The sequence below is a fragment of the Anser anser genome (assembly GCF_964211835.1).
Source record: "Anser anser genome assembly, chromosome: 14".
Lineage (NCBI taxonomy): Eukaryota > Metazoa > Chordata > Aves > Anseriformes > Anatidae > Anser > Anser anser.
In genome coordinates, this window is record NC_139735.1 from 13343874 (window position 1) to 13368260 (window position 24387).

A 24387-nucleotide genomic window follows, 5' to 3' on the forward strand; every position below is an offset into this window, starting at 1 on the left:
GAAAAACAAGAGGCAGATGTAAAAAGGTATTCAGGGTCCAAAAGTAAAACCAGCATTATTCATTTCAAGACCGTCAGCTTCTTTACTGATTTAAGAGATTACACAGGTCAGAAGCAGAGCCCCCGCCTCCCTGATACAGCACCATTCCTCCTGGCAGGTTTGAGCAGCTCAGGAGCATCTGACAACATACGGCTGCATCTTTAGCACTCATCAGCTCCCTTTCTGGAAAAAAGGATGATTTCCTACATCGAGACTGCTTTTTGCTCCTCAGCAGCCAGAGCCCATATTTAAGCTGCAAGTTTGAGATTTCTCCAACAGCTCTGTCAACAACCACACGGTTTGCCCTGGATCTCAAGCCCCAAACAGCTCTCCCTGCTTCAGTCCTCAGTCTTTCCTGCCTCTGCTGCTGAGATTGCCCAGGGTGATGGGTTGCACCCAAATACCCCCACTGCAGACGTAGCAGCCCCGGGGGCTGTGCAGCCCATGCAATGGTGCTCGCTTGCACAGCTTCAGGCCTGACTATCACAGAAGGTTGTTCTTGAGCAGCCAATTGTAAGCCAAAAATCAATTATATTAAGGTAAAATCCTTATAAGACATTTGTCAGGGATGAAATCCAACATCAAATAAGTATCCAGGCTCACCCGCCGGGAGTTGGATCTCACCGAGGCTCGATGCAGCAAGTTTCACATTAGCACCGTTGTTAAAAGACAGAAAGGGGACAAGGTGCAGTGGCAGCTTCTCCGCCCCTAAGCAGATGGTGGGCTAAAAATGTCCTAATTTGTACCAAAATGGGAAAGCCAGACACAACAGTGGTGGTCTTACAGTGTCACAAGGAGGGTTGTCTTCTTTTCCTATATAATACACATACATACAGCTGGTATGAGAGTTTTATGCAGCATGCATTATGTGACCACAAACTAATTTCTGAACTTCTATGCCATGATCAGGATAATTGTCCTGGTGGGAAATAAACAGATAAATAGATTTGCAGCACTAAAGTGAGGGCATGCCAATGATCAGTTCTGCAGATGCCAGGCTGGTTTGAAACCCTTGCACAGGTAGCCTTGAATCAAAAACACGAAGTCTGCTCTACAGCAGAAATAAAAATTAAACAAAAACTGAGAGGGGAAAATTGGGATGTTGTCAAGTCATTACAGTTTAATGAATTTTTGAAGTTTTGTCACTTCCCTGATCAAGCAATTTGATTCTCATCACAAAAGGTAACTGAAAGCTGGCTGAAATTAAAACCAGGAGCTTGTTCCAACCATGGCACAGGCTCCAGCAGACCTGATGCTGGTCCGTTCTTCACACTCAAAAATGAAAGCAGAAATCTTGAAATAAAGTGAAAATTAATGCTGCTTTTTATTGAACAGCTTGCTGTTCCCATGCCTGGTAGACACAAAACGAGAAGCCTGGCTAGGCTGGAAGGGATTTGTTTAGCCCGCACCGAAGGTGGCTGTCCGACGGCGCTGGGCTCTGTCCGTCTGCGCCCGACGCGCCCCGGGGCAGGCAGCGGGCTCCTTGCAGCCACCAAGCCACCTGAAACAACTGAAATCTGCCAAGTGTCAGCAATCAAACTGAAATCCTGCTAGGAGACACAAACCTGCAATTGCTCCCGCTTTCAGATGCTCTAACACCCCTGCAGCACGACCATGTTAATGAACCCCGAGCATCCCCCCTGTACGTGCAGGCATTTTTTCCAGGAGTACCTTTGGAGACGAGATATATACTCATCCATTACACAGAAAGCCAAACATTCGGCTGCTCCACGAAGTGCCATTTTACTTCTCCCTGGGTGCCCCTGCATTACCGTCTGAACGGGAGGCAGGAGCACGCTTTTGATGTGAATCCACCGATCGCTTCCACTTTGCCGTCCCCGGCTTCACAGCACGGAGCAGCCTCGGCGCGCGAGGTCTGGGTCCCTTTCGGATGAAAGGAAACCAGGAGAGGGTTTCCACTAATGGATGTTCAGTTCATGAGACCTGACCACAGCCGGCCCTACATAAAATGCCCTGAAAAGCGTGCAACGCATACATTAGAGCCCAGGCAGCTCCAATTTCATGCCGTTGATCTGTTCCTGTTAAGCCACGCCATGTACTAACACAGAAATAGCTGTATAATCCAAACCCAGCACATTTGAGCAAGGCAGCTTTGCTTTATTTCCATCTTGTTGGCATTCAGAAATTTCAGTACAGAAGCTTGTCAGAAAGTATTAAGAGCACTTGGGACAGCCACGACACAAACCACCCTGCTAATTGAGCCGCGGTAATTTAGCACCTCCCGCGTCAGCTGCTAACCCCACACCTCCCTTAGGGCTGGGGCAGGGGCACGCGACGAACACCAAACACACCTCTGCAGCTGCAGAGAGGGGACCTGTGTCATTCCCACCCGAAACCGCCAAACCAATTCTAAGCGAGGCTCTGGCCCGAAGACAAGGATGTCAACTTGTGCCAGTCTAAAGTTGCTTGGCTTTTTTTTTTTAATATACATATTATTTGCATAAAATTAAACATAGCACACTAGCTGTGGGGCCAAGTGCACCCGTAAAGTCCGAGTGGAGCCGGGACACTGGTTGCTCTGACCCTCCCCAGCATCTGGCAGAGTTACACACCCTCAGCCACGCCGATCACCTTGTCCAAGCCCCATGAATTTCACCCACGGGTTCCACCCTACAGCTCAACAATTCCCGCTTAAGCTGGGCTCTACAGCAATAAATCACATTTTAAAGGCTCCGAGTGAGCGCTCAGCACCTCTGGGTAATTTGTTCCAGTAACCAATTACTCTCGCTATTAAAAACTTGGCCATTGTTGCTAGCCCGAACTTCCTTGGAGAGCCCCCTGACGACACGGAGAGTAACGTCTCCCGGCAAGCAGCTTCTATGCACGGGATTAGGACTGACAGCAGCAAACCCTGAATATTCGGGCTCCTGATGGGATTGTTAGGGACTGTTAAGACCCTAGTGCAGAGCACTGCTATCTCTGACGGAACCACAAGCTCCGCAGGCAGCGGTACCGGCAGCAGCTGGTAGATTCAGTAGATTTCATGGGGTCACGTTGACCACGCCAGTCATTTTGCATTACGATACCACCACGCTGTCCAGTACAACAGATAACAAGCTTAGCCACACAGCAAATTTACTTTATTTTAAATCATATCTTCATAAAAAAAGGCTAGAACTGGCGTTAAAAATTGCACGTTTCCCTCACCCCCTGTAATTTTTTGCTCTTCCACCACCATCGCTAGGCCGCTTGGAAAGCAGCACAAGCACTCCCTGTCACATCCTTGCTGTTCCAGCTCACGCAGCTATCCCCTCTATTTTTTTTTTTTTAATTGCTTAAAGCAAAGAAAGGGGATTTGTATACAAGGAGGCAAAGTGGAATCACTAACTCTGTCAACAAAGCATTCCCTTTGTAGGCCTGCCATCTGACTCAGAAACAAAACCCGAAACAAGTTTTTCCTGCAGCTACTAACGTTAAAATCCAACCTCAACTGATTCGCAAACGTAAAAACGTGGAGCACGGTGGTGGTAGCAGATGAACACTATCTTAAAGCAACCAGGATCAGCAGTGCATGTACTACAACGCAGTTATGCAGCTATGTTTTTATAGCTAAATATCAAAAACTTCCGTTATTAATCTCAGAGTTTCACCTAAGACCGGGGAGCTATTGAGGACCGGTGCCCCCTGCCCCACAGCCATCCCTCATGCTGCTCTACCCAAATAAAAAAAAGGTCATTCACAGACGGATTTCTGCTTCAGGTAATCTCCAAATTGTCTTCTAACCTGTTTGCAGAGCAGGCAGCACCATGGTTAATGGCTGTGATTGACTAAGTGACAAATGTGCGCTTGGCATACCTTCCTCTGGGCAGGCGGGGGAAGTCGTACATCAGCGTGCGGCCGCTGAAGCAGGGCTTCGTGGCGAGGCATTAAGATGTAGTGCTCAGATTCAAGTTTGTCACATGCTTAATTTTCACCTTGACACCTCGCCTAATTGCATGGCTACAAAGGATGACCGCCCATACTCCCTCATTACCCCGATAGCAGGGCTGCAAACAAACTCCAGATGCAACACTGCTGATTCAAGACCAGGAAGGGTAAGCAACAAAGCACGATGCGTGAATTTCAGCAGCGTTTACCTATCTGATACCTGACAGTCGAGGAGACAGGAACATGTCCCGGTTCCTTATGGACATGAATGCAGAGTCTGCTGCAGCTCCGCCACAGCTCCCCGAAACACGGGGGCTGCACAGCTTCTCCTCCACGCCAAACACGCAAGGAGGTCGCCCAGCCCACGTCTCCATCAAGTAAAATTAGCTCATTTGTTGTACTTAATACGCTCGGAAGGCTTCCACAAGATGTCAGCCTAACGAAATGACACTGCTGGCCTTGGGGTGCAGCTCTACTTTTTGAGTGCGTGCATCTAGCAGGGAAACCAGTTCCACTGCTGCGCGACGAGCAGGGCAAGGGAGAAGCCCGCGAGAGAGGCATTTGGTCCAAGCACGCTTATGCTCGAGAACAGGCTGGTTTTCCCCCATTTTCCCTCTTGGCTGTTACACGTGAGGATTTTGGTTGTCACCTCGAAGCGCCTGTTCTGGCGGGAGGCTCCAGATGGCACTCGTACGTGGCTTTCCCCAGCACGTAAGCAAGTTTGTAGTCTCAGAAGAAATGCAACGGTGTGAACTCTGCAGGCAGCTGGAGTTTCTTCCCAGCCTATTGCACCTTGACACCCCAGGCAGCTCCCAAGGCACAACACGAATATTAGCACGGAGTTTCGGATTTAAAAAAGAATCAGACGCGTGCTTTCGGTAATAGCTGGTACTTCACGACAAGCGTGCATAAAAACATGTTTTGCTGAGAAAAGCGCCCATAAAGTTCGCGTTAACTGTTTCCCAAACAGGAAACCTGCTGGCAAGGTGCTAAATAGCCCTTGTTTGGTCACGGGCCAAAGAACTGAGAGCTTCAGAAAGGAAGCAACTTCCCGTGTTTGAACACTAACTCTTAACTCCGTGCCAGATTACACAATCTTCACGTGGGAGGAACCTACCAAGAGATAGCAATGCAAAAAAGCAGAACCCTTCCAAAAGTTACCTAAACTCAGCCTCCTGGGAATAATGCGAAGAGTGGCACAGGAGAGTAACCACCTTTGATCTCCGAGCTTTTTTCATTTTATTAAATTACACCCTTGGAACGTTATTTTAAATATCGTGTTATCGCATTCAGGCGTTATTAAAATTCAAATCAACGCTTCAAATCAGGGTTTTGCACCAGCTTAGCGCTGCGAGCAGCACAGCTACAGGTACATTGCTGCAGCAGTCCCACAAGACAGCTGGCGGCTCAGGCTGGATTTCAGTTTGCATGTTTTTTGCACAGTGAATATTAACCACAGAGAAACTCTTTGAATAGGTTTGTCCAACTTCTTTATGTGTATTTCTTTCAGTCTGGAGCAAATGTGAGAATAGTTGGCATGATGGTGCAATTTAATACATTTACCTAGCATTTTCTGATCTATCATTAAAGATAATTATTTTCCTGGGGTGGTTTTTTGTTTGGGGTTTCCTTTGTTTTTAAGCAGTTCATTTTTCTCCATCCCCCCACTTCACTTAACACTTCCTCCTAAGGCATTGCTCTGCTCTGGAAGGGACAATCTGCCACAGAAACCAGGTACTGCAGTCAGTATCACAGCTATACTGTGGGACCCAGAAGGGAGAAGCAGGCAGAAAACAAGAAGTCGGAGTTTAAATTAAGAGCCAAAGTTTAATAACAAAGGTAAATGATTGTTTTCTTCTAAGACCTCCTCTGACAATTCATCATCTCCCCCTGTTAGCACGGACAGTTTGTTATTCTCAGCTCATCCCAGTCCCGAGGTCATAAATGATACCTCGCTGCTACAGAGCAAACATCGTCAAGTGCCACACATTGCACTGTCGCTTTACATCTCAAGGTGAAAATAAAAGACAAGAGTAAAAGATGAGAGCTCCTTCGAGGCGCTGGCAGCGGGAAGCTGACACCCCCGGCTCACCCAGATCAAGTCAAGGCCAGGGCAGCCTCTCCGAACGGCTGCTGCTTGCACCCAAATCCTAAAACCCCCAGACAGCTCCTACGCAGTCTGTTCGCATGCCCCTCGGTGCCAGCTGTCCCGCAGGAGAGCTTGCTGGGGATAAAGGGACCGGGGAAGTTTTGGACCAGCAGCCAGGAACCGGGCCGTGCCGCCCGCTTTGCAGGGTCACTGGTTCTGCAAATGCATCTCGGCTCGACAGCGTGCACGCTGGCCGCCAGCTCCTGCGCCTACCCCGCGGCGAGCTGCTAAGGCAGGCACCGTGCCCCTGCTCACGGCGTGCAGGGGGAGTGCAGGGAAGCCCTCAAACTGCTCCGAGCCCCGACTGTGAATGCCAGGCTCACAACTTGCTCCCCTACGCTCCAGTGCCCAGCAACAAGCAAGCACAGGAGTCAGGGCTTGTGGGAATAAAAGGGGAAAAAAAGAGAAAAGATTTCCCAGTTCTGTAACTGCGTGCTGACAAGCTGGATTCCAATTAAGTTCTCTCCTGTGCTCTAATGCCAGCTTTGCTTTTTTCCAGAAATTTCCCATCATTTGAAACATTAGCTCCTGTCCTTTGTTCCGGGGATGTGTGCCGCACTTCCCGACACAGCAGCTTCCTCTAAAGGAGTGCTCTTTCTCTCCCCCTTTACCACTTTTGCAGGGACCCCAGTCGCACGCACGCTGTTGTTATGCGGAGCTTCGGGCTGCCAAATCCCTCTCACCTCCCCGAGAGGCTGGTGCTAATCAGCATCCTCTATTCACACCGTGTACACTTGCCATCCAAAAGTTCCTTTCATGCAGCCAGGTTTAAGAGGCAGCCGGCAGCAGCTAGCGTTAAGGCGCTTCCAACTGCAGCTCTGCGCTGCTCTCAGCGCCAGCTGAATCAAGCTAGCGAGGGTGCGGGGGGGCGCGGGGTGGTGCAAGGCTCTCCCCTGCCTCGCATCGCGGGGACGAAGGACTCCTACAGTTGATTTTTCTCCCCCTCCATCAGTGGTCTTTAACGCGATCACAGTATGCAGCACAATGCTTTAAAACAGCAAAGCTTCTGGAAAACCCAAACAAAAGGAACGTCACCAGGTGACGTCAGCCTATATACAGTCCTGTGTGGTCGCAGCGCATAAGCAAACCCATTCTTGTACCGCTTCCCTGAAAAGCTTTTCAGTAAATGCACTCATGCTACTCCAGGAGCTTCTCTCAGCAATAAGCCACCCATCTGCCATCAACAAGTTAGGACTAAAGGAACCCACAGCTGCGGAAAAAGAAAACGTGAGCTTCAATTAAACAGCTGAGCAGCCACAGAGGAAGAAAACTTGTATTAAGCATTGATTTAAAAATTACAGACCTGTCAGAGGAGATCAAGCCAGCGATTTCAAAAGGAATATTCCAAGAGAGCATCGTGGATTCAATTTTGCACTAATATCAAAGGACCCTAAAAAGCAGTAAATTATTCAAAGGCTATCTTACATTAGAGCCTTTCACAGACTCACTGCGTTGAGTCTAAAACTACGACTGAATGCAACCTCCAATGTACTCAAAAGAATGGGTAAGTGTATGCATTTCTCTCTACCTTTTAAATGAATGATCGGCTGTGTGTTACAGCAGCAGTTAGGTGCTAAAGCACGTTTTGCTGAAGTGAACCTTGTGAAAGAAATGTTTTCCGATCGTGACGCTGTAATCCTCCGTAATAGCGCTAAAGGCTCATCCTAAGTGTAATATCCGAGTATGCTGTGCTTAGTAGTAAGTTGTTTCTTGCATTTAGAGTAAGCTTTTCGGAAATGCATGGAAATGTTATCTGCAGTGAAATCTTCCACCGTGATGTTCAAAGTATACTGATAAGGATATCCTATCTTGTTGTTTTCCTAAATTATATTCTGCAGGCTTACATTTCAAGTGGCCATTAGGGGCTCGTATGCTGGCAGCACTATATGCAATGAGTATGGTTTTAAAAATGCTGCCTGCCTTGGGCATGGCTTGTCCACCAAAATGTCGCTGTGAGAAGCTGCTCTTTTACTGTGACTCTCAGGGGTTTCACTCAGTGCCAAACACCACTGAAAAGGGCTCTCTAGGTTTGTCACTGAGGCACAATTTTATTACTGAACTTGAAAGGGATCAATTTGCAAGCTTCAGTCAACTTACTTGGCTTCACTTAGATCATAATCAAATTGCAACAGTCAGAGAAGATTCTTTTCAAGGACTATATAAACTTAAGGAATTAGTCTTAAGTTCCAACAAAATCTTTCATTTGCCAAACACAACTTTTAGCCAGCTGCTTAACCTGCAGAATTTGGACCTCTCTTTTAATCAGTTGTCCTCTCTGCACCCCGAGCTGCTCTACGGCCTCCGCAAGCTGCAGACCTTGCATTTGCGCTCCAACTCCCTGCGGACGATCCCCGTCCGCCTGTTCTGGGACTGCCGTAGCCTCGAGTTCCTGGATCTGAGCACAAACCGCTTGCGAAGTTTGGCTCGCAATGGATTTGCAGGATTAATCAAGCTGAGGGAGCTTCACCTAGAGCACAACCAGCTGACAAAGATTAATTTTGCTCATTTCCTCCGGCTGAGCAGCCTGCACATGCTCTTCTTGCAGTGGAACAAAATTAGCAACTTGACGTGTGGGATGGAGTGGACCTGGGGCACCTTAGAAAAGCTAGATTTGACTGGAAACGAGATCAAAGCCATCGACCTAACAGTTTTTGAAACTATGCCTAACCTTAAGACCCTGCTCATGGATAACAACAAGCTGACCACCCTGGATTCCAAGATCCTCAGCTCGCTCCCGTCCCTCACCACCGTGGGCCTCTCGGGCAATCTGTGGGAGTGCAGCCCCAAGATCTGCGCCCTGGCCACCTGGCTGAGCGGCTTCCGCGGCCGCTGGGAGCACCCCATCCTCTGCCACAGCCCCGACCACACCCAGGGAGAGGACATCCTGGACGCGGTGCACGGCTTTCAGCTTTGCTGGAATGTATCGACTGTGGTTACGTCCGCGGCTCCGACCTCCGCGGTCCCCACCACCGAGTACACAAAAAGAATAAGCTCCTCTAATTTCCATATGGGAGACAAAGAAATTCCAACCACGGCAGGCATGGTCGTCACCACCGAAGAACCTTTCCCGGAGCCAAACAATGCCATCTTCACTCAAAGGGTAATTACAGGGACAATGGCTTTATTGTTTTCTTTCTTTTTTATCATTTTTATAGTGTTCATCTCCAGGAAATGCTGCCCTCCCACATTAAGAAGAATTAGGCAGTGCTCAATGATTCAAAACCACAGGCAACTCCGATCCCAAACACGGCTACATATGGCAAATATGTCAGACCAAGGACCGTATAATGAATACGAACCCACCCACGAAGGACCCTTCATCATCATTAATGGCTATGGACAATGCAAGTGTCAGCAGCTGCCATACAAAGAATGTGAAGTATAATACCTACATGCCATCAAAAATTAAACCAGATAAGTAACCTATTTTAAAATTGTAGGGGACCTACATCAGATTCTAATTTTTACAAATGTTGACATAAAGCCTAATTTTCCAAGCTACTTAATGGAAGCATTGTTTATGGAGTGGTGCAGTATTTTTAAGTTTTTTTTAAAAATAAATCCATAATATTTTCAGTGTTAAAGAAGCAATGATTACATTCAACTTGCACTCCTAATGTTTAAGAGTCTAAAAAGATGCTCACCTCAAACTATGTACAATGTTTTATGTTATGTAATTATATGACTGTGTGTAAACATTTATACCGGAGTCTCCATATTCTACTTTTTCTAATGAAAACAGCCCGAGTGGAAGGAGATTGGGTATCTGTACAGAGATCTGCAGAGGAACATACACTGCATTTGTTCGCCTGCAGCTGTACGATCCCAAACATCCCAGCTGGCTCAGCTCACTTTAAAAGGCAGACTTGGAGGAAGATTTTCCTCCTCTGATCATTTCCACTCGAGAGTAAAAAGGGGAGAGGGGAAAAAAAAAGTAACAAATGTTCAGGTGGGGATTTCGATGCAATGGGGACCGGTGAATTTATTTTAAATACAGTTTTCCTACCTCCATATTCATAGTTTGGCTTGCTTAAACGTACCTTGCTAAAGCTCACAGCAAATACAGACAGGAGCGGTTCACACGATCACAAATTAATCAGGAAGACTCTCCAGGCGCTTGCAAAGTAGCCAGCGTTGCTTAATTAGGAAGGCTCGGTACGATGTGATCGATTCTAAATATTAAAGGCATTTAAATCGCATTGGATCTCTGGTTTGACTGGATAATGCTTTCCATGAATTCAGCCTAATTACTTACGCCTATGAACAAACATTTCCACACCTTTTCATGTGTAAATACCCTTGATGCAAGTTTTTCTTAATGAAAAGTAAATATCAACTGCGAGGTTAAGAGAGAGAGAAGGAAGGAAGAAACCTCTCTTTGTCCCCCCGCTGCCCCCCCGGCTGAGGCTTCCTCTTGCCTGGAAGCTATTTTCATGCACTAACTCCACTGGTTTCTCTGGAGACAGAATTAGCCCCTGTAACATAAGCTCTCACTTGTCCTCCTCTTCCAAAATTCAAGGTAATTACCAATTCAAAACCACGTACCTTCTGATAAGTTAGGACGATATAATTAGTTTATAGAATAGTTCACTGAAAAATGTTTCGTTTCTTACTTGATATGGGACAGAATCTAAACTAGTATGCCGTTAAAAATCATATATAAATATATATATACACACACGCACCTCATTCCTAAGGAGCAATTTGATTTCTTTAGCCAGAAGTACCATATTGCTATTTATAATATATTCTGAAATTATATGTAAATATTTGCAGATCTATGCAGCGACAGTGGTACAGAGATGCCACGGGGGTGGGCGGGCGGGGGGGCTGCGAAGGATGACATTATTTTTAAGTCAACTGCTCAAATATTGTAAATGTTCTAACCAAAGCTCAAAGGACCAGAGGGATGGCTTATTTTTTTTTAAATATATATATACATGTATGTATAACTAAAAACCGTGTTGTGTCCAATGCTGCAGTGTTAAACGATTACCAGCAAACACAGATGAAGAGAAATTCCTCACAGTGTTGACATACCTTGAACGAATCAGTAATTACAGTATGCTAATTGTGTTGTACTAAACTATTCCGCAAACTTTTTAAACAGAAAATCACTGCATAAAAATCTGTTTGCTATTTCACTCTGCTTTTATATATCTGTATTACCACTTAGTGAGGTATTTAGGGTGCAATTATACAACAGTTTGATGTTTTATTGTGAAATGAATTCGTCCAAGGCAATTATAGCAAGATAAGTGTGACTTCTGTTCAGATTTTACATAAAGGTTTTTTCAATTACTGGTTTTGAAGATATTAATTTGCATCACTTTACTTTTACATACAGTGCCCTTATTATAAAACAAATATTTTTGTTTACTTCCTGTGACTCTGTACTTTAATAGAAGAGGTTCAGCGAAGACTGTGGTTTTCCATAAAGATTACTTTGAACCCCCTTAGCTGTTTATAACATGATGAGCCAATTTACATCCCTTCTAGGAAGTCAATTACAGATTTTAGTACAATAAATCTGGCGAGGCAGGTGGGCAATGAGGAAATAGTCCCTATGATAAAACCCCATGAGATCCAAAAGGCCAGACCTAAGGCGACAGACGCAAAAACTTTGTGCATGTAGCTGCTTGCAGAGAGCCTTGCTTCGTTCCTTACCGCGAGCAGGTGCTCGCAGCTCTTCCCTCTGGCCCGGGCAAACCACGTGCAGCGCCAGCCCCTCGCCTCGTGCCAGCCGACCCCACGGTCTGTGCTGGAAAACTGGGGAGCAGACACTCCAGGGACCGATTCCCACGTAGGCACCAGCAGAGACGGAGTTAGGACTGAGCTCATTATTGATGCTGGCAGCCAAAAGATCTTACCCCACCCGCAGCACCCAGCAGGTGGCCGTACCGAGCCCGGAGCCCCCAGCGGCGTGCTGGAGGGAACCCCCCCCCCTGCTCTGCGCCCAGCCACCCGCTGCAGGGCTGTTTGAAAGGTACCAACCCAATCCTCCTTCACCAGGGCGCCCAGGAGATGCCTTCCCAATGCCCCCAAAGCCCTCTCCATCCTTATCACCTTGCAATTCTGCCCAAGAGTACAGACAGGTGCCCCAGCCAACAGGCAATGCTGGTTCAATCCTCTTCTGCGTCCCAGCCCAGCTGCAAGCCGCTCGTACCAATCTTCTCAGCTTTACAGCTCTGTTCCTCTGCCTTCAAGAGGAGCCCACCAGATACCCAGATGCTTTCCCCCACCAGCTCCAGCTGCTCCCGCAGGGCTCCGTGGGCTGACAGGCACCAAGCCTGCAGGTGCACCCCTCAATTTTAGACCCCCAACCCTGTACGACACGCTAACGCAGAGCCACTCTCCCAAATGCCATGGCTCACGTCTGCCATTTCCCAAACCATTTGGTAGCCAAGGTCCAGGCATAAATAAAGTCAGTCCATAAACATTATGTTTAGGGTAACGGGTACAGTAAAACCCGCAGGATGTCAAAACATGAGCAGCAAAGTCAGCTGGAACTCCCTTGGGAGGGACAGCAAATTGCAGGGAAAGCCATCGTTCTACACAAAAGCACCACAAGAGGCTGTTAGTTCTTGTTTTATTTATTCATTTTTAAGTCACTGTCTTCCATTCGCAATGGCTTGTGACTCTTCCAAAGAGGGGACTGTAATAATTGCCTTGTTTAGGGAACAGGAACCAGGATGATTTGGCTTAAGTTATCGGTATTCCTGTATGAATGGTGCCTGACAACAAGAGGTTGTTAAATTGTTCTCCCCAAATACTATCTCTGTTGTACAGCCTCAGTTTCTACAGATCCTAAGTGGCACTACAGGTGCCTCACCACCTCCTGGCACAGCATCTTCAAGCCTTCAGGGCCTTTTAGAAAGGAAAACTTGTTCCCCTGCTCTAAGATGCCTGTCCCACCCAAAGACCTCCTCCAGCCTCACTGATTTCCACCGCTTCCTCCTCCCCACCCTTGTGTCAGTGAAATGCAAACCCAGCAGCACAAGCTCCGTTTTTGAGTCATCGTGTTGGAACAGGTCTGAATTAATGCTTTCAGCTCCCCTCTCGTTAGTCGCTCTGCATTAGATCATCATTTAAATGCACACAACTAAGAATTACTTGATCAGGAGTAAAACGGGTTAGCGCTGAGCCTCCGACTGAAGTGCTCCTCTGCTAGCAGCAGCAGAGCTCCTATTTCCTATCAGAAGGAAGCACGATTAATGCCACCATGTTGATGTTTGGTTGTTTTGCTTTTCCCCCAAGCAGAAGTTACCAATTTTGCAGAGCTAGGCCCAGCCTGCAAGCATCCCCAGCGTCTCAGCTCCCGTCCCATGATGCCTCTTCGAAGACAGCCCCCTATTGCTGACATGTACAACAGAAACATCCGGTGGCTTTAATCAGAAATCTGCACTACACGCTTGTTTTTTAATGTGCCTGGGTTTATTTCTGTACTACTTTAATGAAAATAAAGTTGATTTAATTTTGCGAGCTGCACAGCTATTAAAATCCATCTGTTCAGACCTATGAAACCTACCCAGAAAGCTGAATTTCATCTTCATCTTTCCATAAAAATTAAGAGTTCAGGAAGGTACACGGCACATCTCCTCCCCCAGAAAGAAGAATGAGCAAGGGAACAGTAGCAAAACCCAGAGGCAGTGCCCAGCAGCAGCTCCTCCCTCCCTCCCCGTGCCCCTCTGTGCTGCAGAGTCCCATGCACCGAGAGCGGTGCCAGGCTTTTTAAGCACCGTGCTAGTGGGATGCCTGGAGATCATCTCAGAGTCAGCTGGGAACACAGCACTTCGTGTCTGGTATAAAAACCTGCTGAGAGAGGGATCTAGGGAGAGGTGACAGAAGCTTTGATAGATATAAACTGGCCTCAGACAGGGCAAAACTTGTGTGATTTAAGGGCAAAGCACCACACGGCTTGTGCACCTGTGATGTACACACAAACTGCTAGCCTTCAACTATGCTTTTGTTAAAAAAAAAAAAAGGACAAAAAACAATACACTTTTTCTTTTCACCATCATGAAAACATTAGTGAGTGAACTATTCTACCAGCGTGGCAACCAGAGATTAAGAGTCCTATGCGCACTGTAATTAAGTTATGGTTAACGAGCCGATTCCTGATGGGAGGGGGTACAAGTAATGGAGCAAAATGGAGTTAAAAAGTGCAGTGTACAGAAAGATTTTGTTATTAAAATTGTGTATACTGTAAAACTGAATTCGCCTCTTTCTTCCTCCTTTTCCAAATAGAGGTGCCCAAAGCTCTCTTACACTAAGAGCAGCCTACATCCATCGCGTCTCAGGCATTTTCCACGCCGCGTTTGGCCCAGTCCATTTGCTGGAACCGCATCGCACATGGGCCTTGCTGCTTCACTGCAGGAAGCAGAGCTCTTCTCAGCCAGGACGCCTCTTGACTAGCAGGAGTTGCTCACATAGCAGGGGAAGGAGCGCAGACCCTCGGTCTCTGGTAGGGCAGCAGCTGGAGTGCGGCAGGTCCAGCGGGACCGCCCTGCCCTGCCAGGAGATGTGCAGGGACAAGAGACCCCTACCACTTAGAGATGTCAAACGAGCAGCACATCATCCCGGCTTTGAATTGCAGCAGCCCAGGAAGCACGCCGGGCTGCACTTCCCTGATGAGTGTCCTTCATGCGGGCTCCTGTAATGAACACGGTGTTCAAAGTCACGGTGCTTCAGTAGCACGAGGAAAATTTCTCATGTAGACAAGTGACAAGTTCACAGACATAACCCAACAGACTTGATACAACAGCTGAAGAAAAGGAGGGGTTTCAGGATGTGCTAAGGTGACTACATACGCTGAACTGCCTGTTAAAGTCAGTTTAGTAACTGAGCCTGAGCTGCATTTGCATTTTTCTTTTGCAAAAGGTTTGGCTACAACAAATTCTCCTAGGTTCTCAATGCCAGCTGGCTAACCACTCCTCAAATCCTTCTCATACTTCAAAGCAGCACATGATAAATCTATTTGCTTAAACATTCAAAGAGGCCAATTTTAAGACAAAGGCCATCTTTCTAAAACGCAAAGCCAGTTGCTTTCACAAGGAAAGGCAGGATGCATAAGAGAAAAAAAATGATGCTCAGAAAATACTAGGCAAAACTCTTAAAACCAATTAGTAACAAGGAAATATCAACATCCCTAGCAGCTAGCTTTTAAACGTAGGCTGTGTTAAGACAACTGCAAAAAAAATTGAGACTCAAGAATCTGGCCAGAGAGGACTGCACAAACGGACTGGGAACTGGAGCACACCCAGGCGAGCGCCGCCCGCTTCCTCCCGGCAGGCGTGCAGGCCAGGGACAGGGCTCGGCGCAAGCATTAATCTGCCCATAAAAGCCTCAAGTTATGTTCCTAAGAAAAGGTTCTTTATTAAATTGTTCCCTGTCAACAGTTTCATTACCGTTAGGTAGTAGGAAAACAATTGTACTATTAAAAAGCTTTACCTGTCATATTTGACATCAAGAGCCCTGTGCTCTGGGAATTATCCCATGAAACAAAAACTGACTGCAGTTGCCTCATTCACTAAATTCCGCCTTTATTTCTGTGCTGAATGACTGAAGAGGTTTGGCTACTGAGGGCGTTCAGCAAACACTTCCAGGCTTAAAAGGTAACCAAAATATTTTAGTTCTTCAGCTGTTTTTAACCAGTAAGGTCTTACAAATTCTTTTTTTTTTTTTTTCCATCTTTCTTAACCTGTTAAAAAGGTTGAGACCCAAGACTTAAATACACACAAAGATCATTTGAGAACTTGTGAACCAGCATCACAAGCACAGCAAGGAGCTGAGCGGAGACCAGAGCAGTGTCTGGTTGTCCATCTCAAGCCCAACACAAGGTCATCTCTACAATATGTGGCACACGCACACAAAACTGAAGTGGTATTCACCACCAGGACATTTTAAGAAACTAGTACATCCTCCTTTTAAAAATACAGAATTATTTTAAATGCAGTTCAAGCAAGTTAATCCTGTTTTCTCCCAGCAGACTCTATGACTTGTACGCTGAATACTTAGACAAACTAGACAAAGCGCTTTTATTTTTCTCTCCCAATTCTCTCCCCTAAAAAAGGGTGCTGTGCATCCACTGTTTGACATGGGTGTATTACGTTTATATCAATTCAGAAAGCAGCCTTATTTCATGAAAAGTCTGGAAGCAGAAAGTGTTCATCCATCAAGAAGGTTCCTAAATAATGAATGGGTCAATTCTTTACAGTCAAAAACAATTAATTTTCTGTATTATAATCAGAAGAATAAATCTGAAAAATCCATTCTAATGGCTCTGAATCGTAAGGTAGCATGGCAGCTGAATTTTTAATTTTAAAATACAAGAGCAACGAGGACGAGGACTTCTGCTGTTTAAACATACAATCTTCTACCAAACAGAACAGCTTTACTGCATATTTAATAGGTAGAACAGGTTTTGTGAGACCGCATGAGATTAAAGCCAGCACTAGATACAGGAAACGCATTTCAAGTAGAAAGGTCCTTCCAAGATGCTTCCCAACCATACAGCTACAGAAATATCCTTTATGAAGTGTACAAAATATTGCAGAAAAGCTTATTGCAAGAAGTAGTGCTACTTATATGATAGCAAAGAGCTAAAAATATTGAGAAGAGCGTGAAAATGAAATCCAGCTCAGTCCTGCAGTAAGTACTTTTATTATGAGCTATTTGCTCTCTCCTTTAGCTCCTAAATAATCCATCACACGCCCTGAACCTCTGTCTCAAAAGCCATGTGCTGGTTAACTGGGACTATCATTTCCTGCCCTCAAACAGACTCCTTCAACCCTGATACCACCTTAAGATTTTAATCTTTCAGAGAAGAAAAACTGTCGTATTAATAGAGCTCTTACTAAAGCTAATAATGATCCAATCTGTTAGCAGCGGGAATACGGGCAAAGGGATCAGGACGCAGACTATAAATGAGCTCCCGTCACCGAAGACATGGCACAATGGCTCACAACAGGAAAGCACGCGTGCATTCCCCTCCGGTGCAGACATTTCCGGAAGCTTTGTTAGCACTCAGCTCGGCGTAAATCGGCGCTGAGCTCACCGAGTCGGCTCTCCTGCCCCAGGAGGAGCCGCGCAGCAGGCGCATCCTCAGCACGTGCCGAGCCAGGAACGAACGCGCAAGGTGGGAAAGCCACGCTGCGGGGCTCGCTGCAAAGGCCCTCTGCCTAGCCCCCCAGCTCTCATTTAAAGAGCAGGGAGATGAAGCACCATCTATGTTTTCCCTTAGCATAAGACGAGATGCCTGGGTAAAGATGTGGAGCTATTTATTGATCAAGCCCAGCCCTGAAGCACAGTGTCCCCAAACCAACAGCCACAGCTGTTCTGCCAAGGTCTACAGAAGCTTAGGATTTACTCCATACTTGAAATTCTGGCTGAATAATTTAAGAGCGAAGGAATTCCTCTTCAATCTTTCCAGGTAGTCCTGCAGATGGAAACGGCCGTGCCACTGCCTTCCCAGGTAGGACAGGAAGGTGTCACCCAGCTCAGCACCTGGTGGGAGCGGAAAACTGGGACGCTGCTGCCAGAGATGGGGCATGGGCTGCCAAGACTGCTCCCTCCTTTCAGTAACTGGAAGCTGTATGGGTATCGAGCGCATACTTTCAGGGTTCAGACCTTCAGGAATTTAACAGCCACAGGGTAGGCAGGCAGAGAAAACCACCTCTCGTTTATATTCTTCTCTACAGATGACCGACTTAGCTCTGGGACATCTATCAGCACCATGGCAGCTGTGAAACTTGGAAATAAGGGAGCGCTGACTGTATGACAGATGCCTTTTTCCTGCAATTAGCATCTACTCCTAAGACACCAGAAACTTAAAAAGGTTACGGTTAGACATTTGATTAGGCTGGACTACAGGAAAAAAAAATACAGCGGCAGGCACTGCATCTCTAACACACCACCACAGTCCTGAGGAAAATAAAAAGTACTGCACCTCCGGCAAGTTCCTGTAGGTTACGGCGACAGCTAACTTTCCAGTCCGTCCTTTACTGACAGCACGGAGCAGCATGCTCAGTGTGCTGTACGTAGTGAACTTTTGCCAAGTGTTAGTCTGCCTGTAAGTGGAGAGTAATTCTCTACTTCAGAGCAGCTGAAATGTGTCATTCCTTTGGATTAGGGACATCTGCTGCCCATAGCTAAACTAACTGGACACCCACACAGTCCGCAACAATGCGGTCAGGAGTAAGGCATTCCAGGTATCTACGGGCCACACGCTGCAGCTGAAATACCGCTTCAGCACGGGGAAGTGCCAAACAAGCTGTGACGCCTCTTCCACACCACGTTTTGGATTCACTGGCAGCACAGACGTTTGTTGACAGATCTGGAACCTGGAGAAAACCACCACTTTGTTCCAAATTGGAGGAGCATTTATGGAATGAATTCAAGGCTCTGCTCCCATACCGCAGAGCTCCCATACCTCCAATTCAAGGCTCTGCTCCCACACCTCACCAGCAGGAGCCGGCACAGCACAACCCCCCCGAGGAGCAGCGAGGTCCCGACGTGCTGCAGCTGCACGCACACCCCCAGCAGCATTATGTGCAGACCTGGAAGCGCTCCGTGCCGTACTCTGACACAGCTCAAGACGACTCGGGGATCTTCCCGTGACTAACAGTCACCTGACAGCACGCTGTAAAACACTGAAGACAAATGAAAGCACTGACGAAGCGGAGAACTACTCCAGTGCAGCACACAGATAAATTTCAGGGATATTACCCCTTCATATCTACAACTGTCCATGGACAACAATTAATTTGACAAAGCGTGCCAATGAGAGTGTCCAGAGACACATGAAAAAGTTTTATACTACATTCAGATGAGCCAGTGCTATTAGAGTGCTGAATGCTTTCTTCTTCTCAGTGGGCTCTCTATCACTTAAATAAGCCCAAGTAAAGCTGCATCATCAGAAGAGGAACTCTCGGACACCTATTTTCACTGTCCATTTGTTCAAAACCAGTCATCTTCATCAGGCGAATTAGTAAGTGATCATCAGCAAAAAACAGTTTCAGTTGTTTATGCAAACTTAACTACATCACAGCACATTCCTTCTGCTCACTGCGACTCCCCTGACCGCAGCCCGCACCGTAACAGTCGGGATAGCAACGTAGTCTGTCCTCGCTGACTGTCAGACTGCGGCTGGGAACCCAGGAAAGCAGGGGGACACACTCAAAAAAAGTGAGATTAGGTAAATAATGAAACAACCCAACCACTCCATTCCTCTAAAATACTTAATTCTATACACGTAAGGAACGTGTAAAAACTGTAACGGAGATGTGACACAGTAAAGTGCACATGAAACAAAACAAAGTGTAGACAACCAGTGACCCTGGGGTACTAACTACAAATAACATTTAAAAATCGAAAGTTAAGTCTCAAAAAAAAAAAATCAATAGCAAGGAAGTTCTCCTAGGCAGTGCAGACAAAGCTTCCAGCAATTCAGTCTGTAGAAGGGTTTGTGCCTCAGCTGATGGGGACCTGCACACAGCACAGAGATGTAATCGTGGTACCAGACTCCTCTAATATTATGTTAATCAATAACTTCATGTTATTTTCATCTGTATAAACCAAATCTGGTTATATCTTACCCTAACCTATGTCTGGTTAGACTGTGTGCCTACTTCACAGCCACCTTTTTCCGAGCTTTTTACCTGTTAGCAGCTGCAGGCCATCTGTCCTGCACCTTGGGTATTTCCTGGTCATTTAAACCTCCGGCCAGCCTACGTGTTGCTAGTTGCCATACCCTGCTTTAAGTGGGTAAACTATTTTAAACTATTACTCATTTTTATCTTGGGTTTTGTTTATATTGAGTTTCCTACATTTGCTTATGCAAGACATGTTTTAAACTAGTGAAAGGATTCGGACTAAGTAACAAGACCACATACTTGACAAATACTGCTCACAGACAAAGCACAATATGTGATAAATGACAATAGGTTTCTGTGATCTGACTCAAAAAAAAAACATTCTGAGCAGAAAAAAAAGAACTTTTGATTATTAAAACAGCTTCTTCCAAGGCCATTACATAGACAGATTTATGTTTTGACAAGTTTTAAAAAAAAAAATCAAATTCAATGCATTGGGAAAGGCCTATTTTACCATTATCTTTTATCAAAAGCATTCTACTGCCTTTGAAACAGATATTTCAAATTAGTAACATATTTGCAGTCTTTCCATTAATATAAAATGCTCTGGAAGTCTTACTTCCTCATCTGAGCGCTACAATTTGCGGTTTTGCTCTTGCACAGTCTGTTCCCTAACAGGAAAATCAGGAGAACATACTAGTTACTTGTCTACCAAATTTCACAACATTTTATCTTTAACGGCAGCTCACCAAAATCTACAGGACCACCCCAGGCTCAAACCCATTCCTAATCCCACGTACCTTGCTCCAGAACTGCCACTCAAGGGCAATGCTGGAAGCACTGGGAAATACTAGGGCTGGTTCACCACCAGACACAGGGCTGGTTTGTAAGCAGCGCATCTCTTCGTGTGAAGTGGCAAGTTTCATTCCAAGCCCCGGCAGGAGCCCAGTTCCTAAATAACTAACCTGTATATACATCCGCACACACAAACCCTACTTGTGCTCCAGCTGCACGGGTAACTACCAGTTTCATTCAAATGTCTTCACAGGCAATAGTAACTGAGCAAGTGCTCCTATAAGCAAAGGTGAAATCAAAGCTTTAAAATTACTGTGCAGTGCTATCGACGTATTATTTCTTGAGGGAAAAATGATATTGCGACAGCACAACGTAATTTTTTTACCATTATATTCACTACTGATCTTCGGGAGGAGGGGAAGAGATGAAAAAGATCTCTGGTTTGGAAAACAGAACAGATTAAACTGGTACAAAATGTTTGCGAAAGAGCTTTACCGGGTAATGGAGTTAGCAGTCTTCTCCTGAGGCTTATTCTTATATCTAAAGAAGTCAAGGGCATGGGTTTCATAATAACATACGTACAGGCTCTACACCTCTGCAACACATTTCCACCACGGAGGCAAAAACATTTAGCCATACAGATGAGAAGTAATGCTTGTAAAGTCAACCTGTCTCAGCATGCATCCTCATCTCCTTAAAAGCCAAAAAGAAAGCTGGGATGGGCAGTATAGCACACTCTAAAGCTGAGTTTTCCTACTTTACATGAAATCATGATTCAGGGGTAAAACCAGGACTGAGGCAGAGTTAGGACAACCTCTAAAAGCAAGATTTCAACCCAGCACATCCGGAATCTTTTGCAAAATGCAAGAGGTTTGTACTTAGTACCTTGAACGTTTTCCAGTTGAGCTCTGACAGCCAGGCTGCAAGGCTCTAACTTGAAACTGGTTAAATCTGCCAGGTTTCCCCCACCCCTCCTCAAGCAGCAAACTCCTTCCCCACCCATCCTCCCTGGACGCCTCCATCAGTTCACATCCAGTCATCAGGTAGGAAGGAGAGGCACCCAAGCTCTACTTTCCAGGACTCCAGCTGCAAAGAGGTTATTTTGCAGTGGGCTCAGTGCCCTAATGCACCTCCAAGTGAGTTTGCAGACCTGTTGTATTCCTTCCTTCTCCCCACCGCCCTTCCCCTGCCGTGAGTGCTCAGGATGCCAGGCTCAGGCTGCTCCCTGCTGTGCTAAGCCGAAGGGGGGGGTCTCCTCCTGGACCAGGGCTTCAAGCCCAGCTCTCCCTCAATCCAGCAGAAAGCAAAAAGAAAAAGACAACGTGCAATGGAAAACTGGTGAATCGGCACCATTCTGTAGTGAAAAGAAAACTCTCTGCAGCTTTACGAGGTGGGTCTGCTCAGAGCCCAGAGAAGTATCCAAAGTGCTGCTAAAAGCTCTGTTTTAGCCCCGGAGAGCCCCCTCCTTGCAGACGAGAACTGCGCTGGACCACCTCTGACCGCACAGCCATCGGGTGAGGCCTGATCCAAACCGCCCTCGACTGACAGCGGACGAGCTCCAGGAGGGCAGCACAATATTTTGTCAATACTTACGGCTGTTTCCCCACCAGCAGGTTTGTTGAACGACAACTAGTTTAGCTTGGACACAGGTCAATTCGTCTCACTTGCAGTATCACTGGGTAGATCGGCATGGAAGGATGGATGGGGGAACATCCCAGAATACCAAATCAGAGGGACAAAGTGCTGCTGAGCCACAAGACAGCTGCTGGGGGTGGTGAGTAATCTGCTACCGTGGAGTCTCTTTTTTACAGGCTTAATTTTTCATTTTTATGTTAATTAGTAACCTAGTCTAAAGAATATCTCAAGTTTTCCCTTTGTGAATTACACGAACTAATAGATATATCCAGAAGTATGAAAAGCAGTCTGAAGCTTACACCCAACGTCATTGTAAAAGCCTTGAAATATTTTAGTTTTTATCATACTTTACATGCATGTGAAAGGCATTAGAAATAGAACAACTAAAATTGGAACAACACAGACCCCTGCAAAACTCAAATTAAAAACAGTGAGCCAAGACAGCATATGCCCTTTCCAAGAGGAAGAGAATGCATTATAAATCTGGGAATAAAGCCACCTAACTCCTGGCAAGACAGCTCAGAGAAACAGATAATAAAACAATCCTACCCATACAGTCATAAGACATTCAAAGCTAGAATTAATGTATCCTTTATTCATTATTAGAAATATAAATAGCTTTAGTTTGTGACAGATTTTTAAGTATTTCCTGTAGAAAAGGATTCAGCACACTTACCCTGCAACATAGCAACGAAAAACTAGACATTAAGTGGTCTTCGACAGGAAGCAAGAGGCACCAAAATAACTGGAAATAGCACCAAAAGCTGACTAACTGCGGGGGGACTAGCTAACGAGCACCTCTAGCCTTACCAGCACCAAAAAGCTGGAGAGAAACATCTCCTCTCCCTCCTACGCACAGATCCTGGGAACTTCACTTTCCTCCACGGAAGAGGAAATTGCTTGAACCAAGAGCAACCTGGCTGACCGCGAGGCTGCTGATGCTAAAGAAAGCCAGCAACCTCGTAGCTCCTCCGCTTACCTAAAGCGAGCGACTCCCGAGGAACTGTCCAGGATTAGAAAGGCACTAAACCGTGGCATGCATAATGTCATACTTTGCAGAGACACTATCAAGCCATTATTTACCAAGTTAACTAATTAGACAGCCACCCTTGCAGATAATGAGAATGCATTAAAGTATTTAAAATTCTAGCACAAGCCTGACACATACAAAGTGGCTGCCCTTCTTCAAAAGAAAACTAGTGTCAAAGGAAATAAACCATTTAGGGACAGTCAGCACATCTGAGGAGGAGCGGTACCGTGGCATCATCTAAGTGTTCAGAAAAAGGAAGCAAAGCAAATCAGACAAATAGGGGATGCAGAGGTACCTCGCGTTTGTATTGTAGCAGCCACTACTTGCAAAGAAATTAGATAGATGATTTAAATTATCATGAGAGATGATAAAGAAGCAGCTATTCAAAACAAACAATTAATGTACAGAACTGTACAATCTGGTGCAGTGAAACAGGGAAATTGAATGCACTTAAGCTGATAATGATCTGAAAAACACAGTTGGTTAAATTCAGTTTCACACCAAGCAATAAGCTTTAACTGAACACAGAGCTCGCTGCAGCCTAGTACTGAACAGACACTTTCCTTCAGACGCACCCTGCTTCAGAAGTGGGGAATATAACCAAATCCACAGAGGAAGGCTACAAAAAGCATAAGAGAAATTAATCTGTCTGCTAGAAATGACACCGGGAACACTCCGGGGCAGCACAAGTCCCCTGTACGCTTGATATAGCCTTGCCCTTTCAGATATGTTTCCTGAACTCCAGCTGATTTTGAGGAGCAGAAGGGGGGAGATGTTCCCAACGCCTGACAATGCCAGGAGATGTTTTCACAGCTCCATAAAACCAGCTGAAGATAAAAACACAGAAGTTTGGAGATTTCAGCATCTGTCAACAAAAAGACAGTTTTTACATTATCTGTGAATAAGCCTTCAGAGTGTACGGGGGAGTCCGAGGCCATGCCGATTTGCTGCTTAATTACTACCATTTCCTCCACGCACACATTCCTCCTCAGATCTCCTCGATCCTTTTAGCAGCAGCTCCCATCGCCTCGTCCCGCAGCATCCGTGCACACCTGAGCAGCGGGATGAGAAGGCAGCACCCACCCGGACCCGGCACTGCCGCCAGCCTGGGCAGGGAGCTCAGCCCCCACTGCAAGAGCCCTGTGATACAAAGCCTGCCTCAAACTGGCTCTTCCGACTCAGCCCAAGAACGTACATTTGGAAGCCTGGAAGACCCTGCCTTCCTCAGTCACAGATCTGATTTGAAAGATCCCACAGGA

At 46.1% G+C, this 24387-nt stretch overlaps 2 protein-coding genes across 5 annotated transcripts in view; one reads left to right on the forward strand and one right to left on the reverse strand.

The window, feature by feature from the left end:
• The window catches only part of CTNNA1 (catenin alpha 1), a 114695-nt gene that overhangs the window by 47745 nt on the left and 42563 nt on the right, over positions 1-24387 (reverse strand). The window lies entirely within an intron of this gene.
• Positions 17-14287, forward strand: LRRTM2 (leucine rich repeat transmembrane neuronal 2). 3 transcript variants are annotated; one of them, XM_083798772.1, is made up of 2 exons: positions 17-7580; positions 7915-14287. In XM_083798772.1, exons 1-2 carry the CDS (start codon positions 7577-7579, stop codon positions 9459-9461), a joined length of 1551 nt encoding a protein of 516 aa, XP_083654898.1. In that variant the 5' UTR covers positions 17-7576; the 3' UTR covers positions 9462-14287. The 3 variants fall into 3 exon arrangements, with proteins under 3 accessions (XP_083654898.1, XP_083654899.1, XP_083654900.1); XM_083798773.1 differs by having other exon boundaries at positions 8343-14287; XM_083798774.1 differs by having other exon boundaries at positions 8364-14287.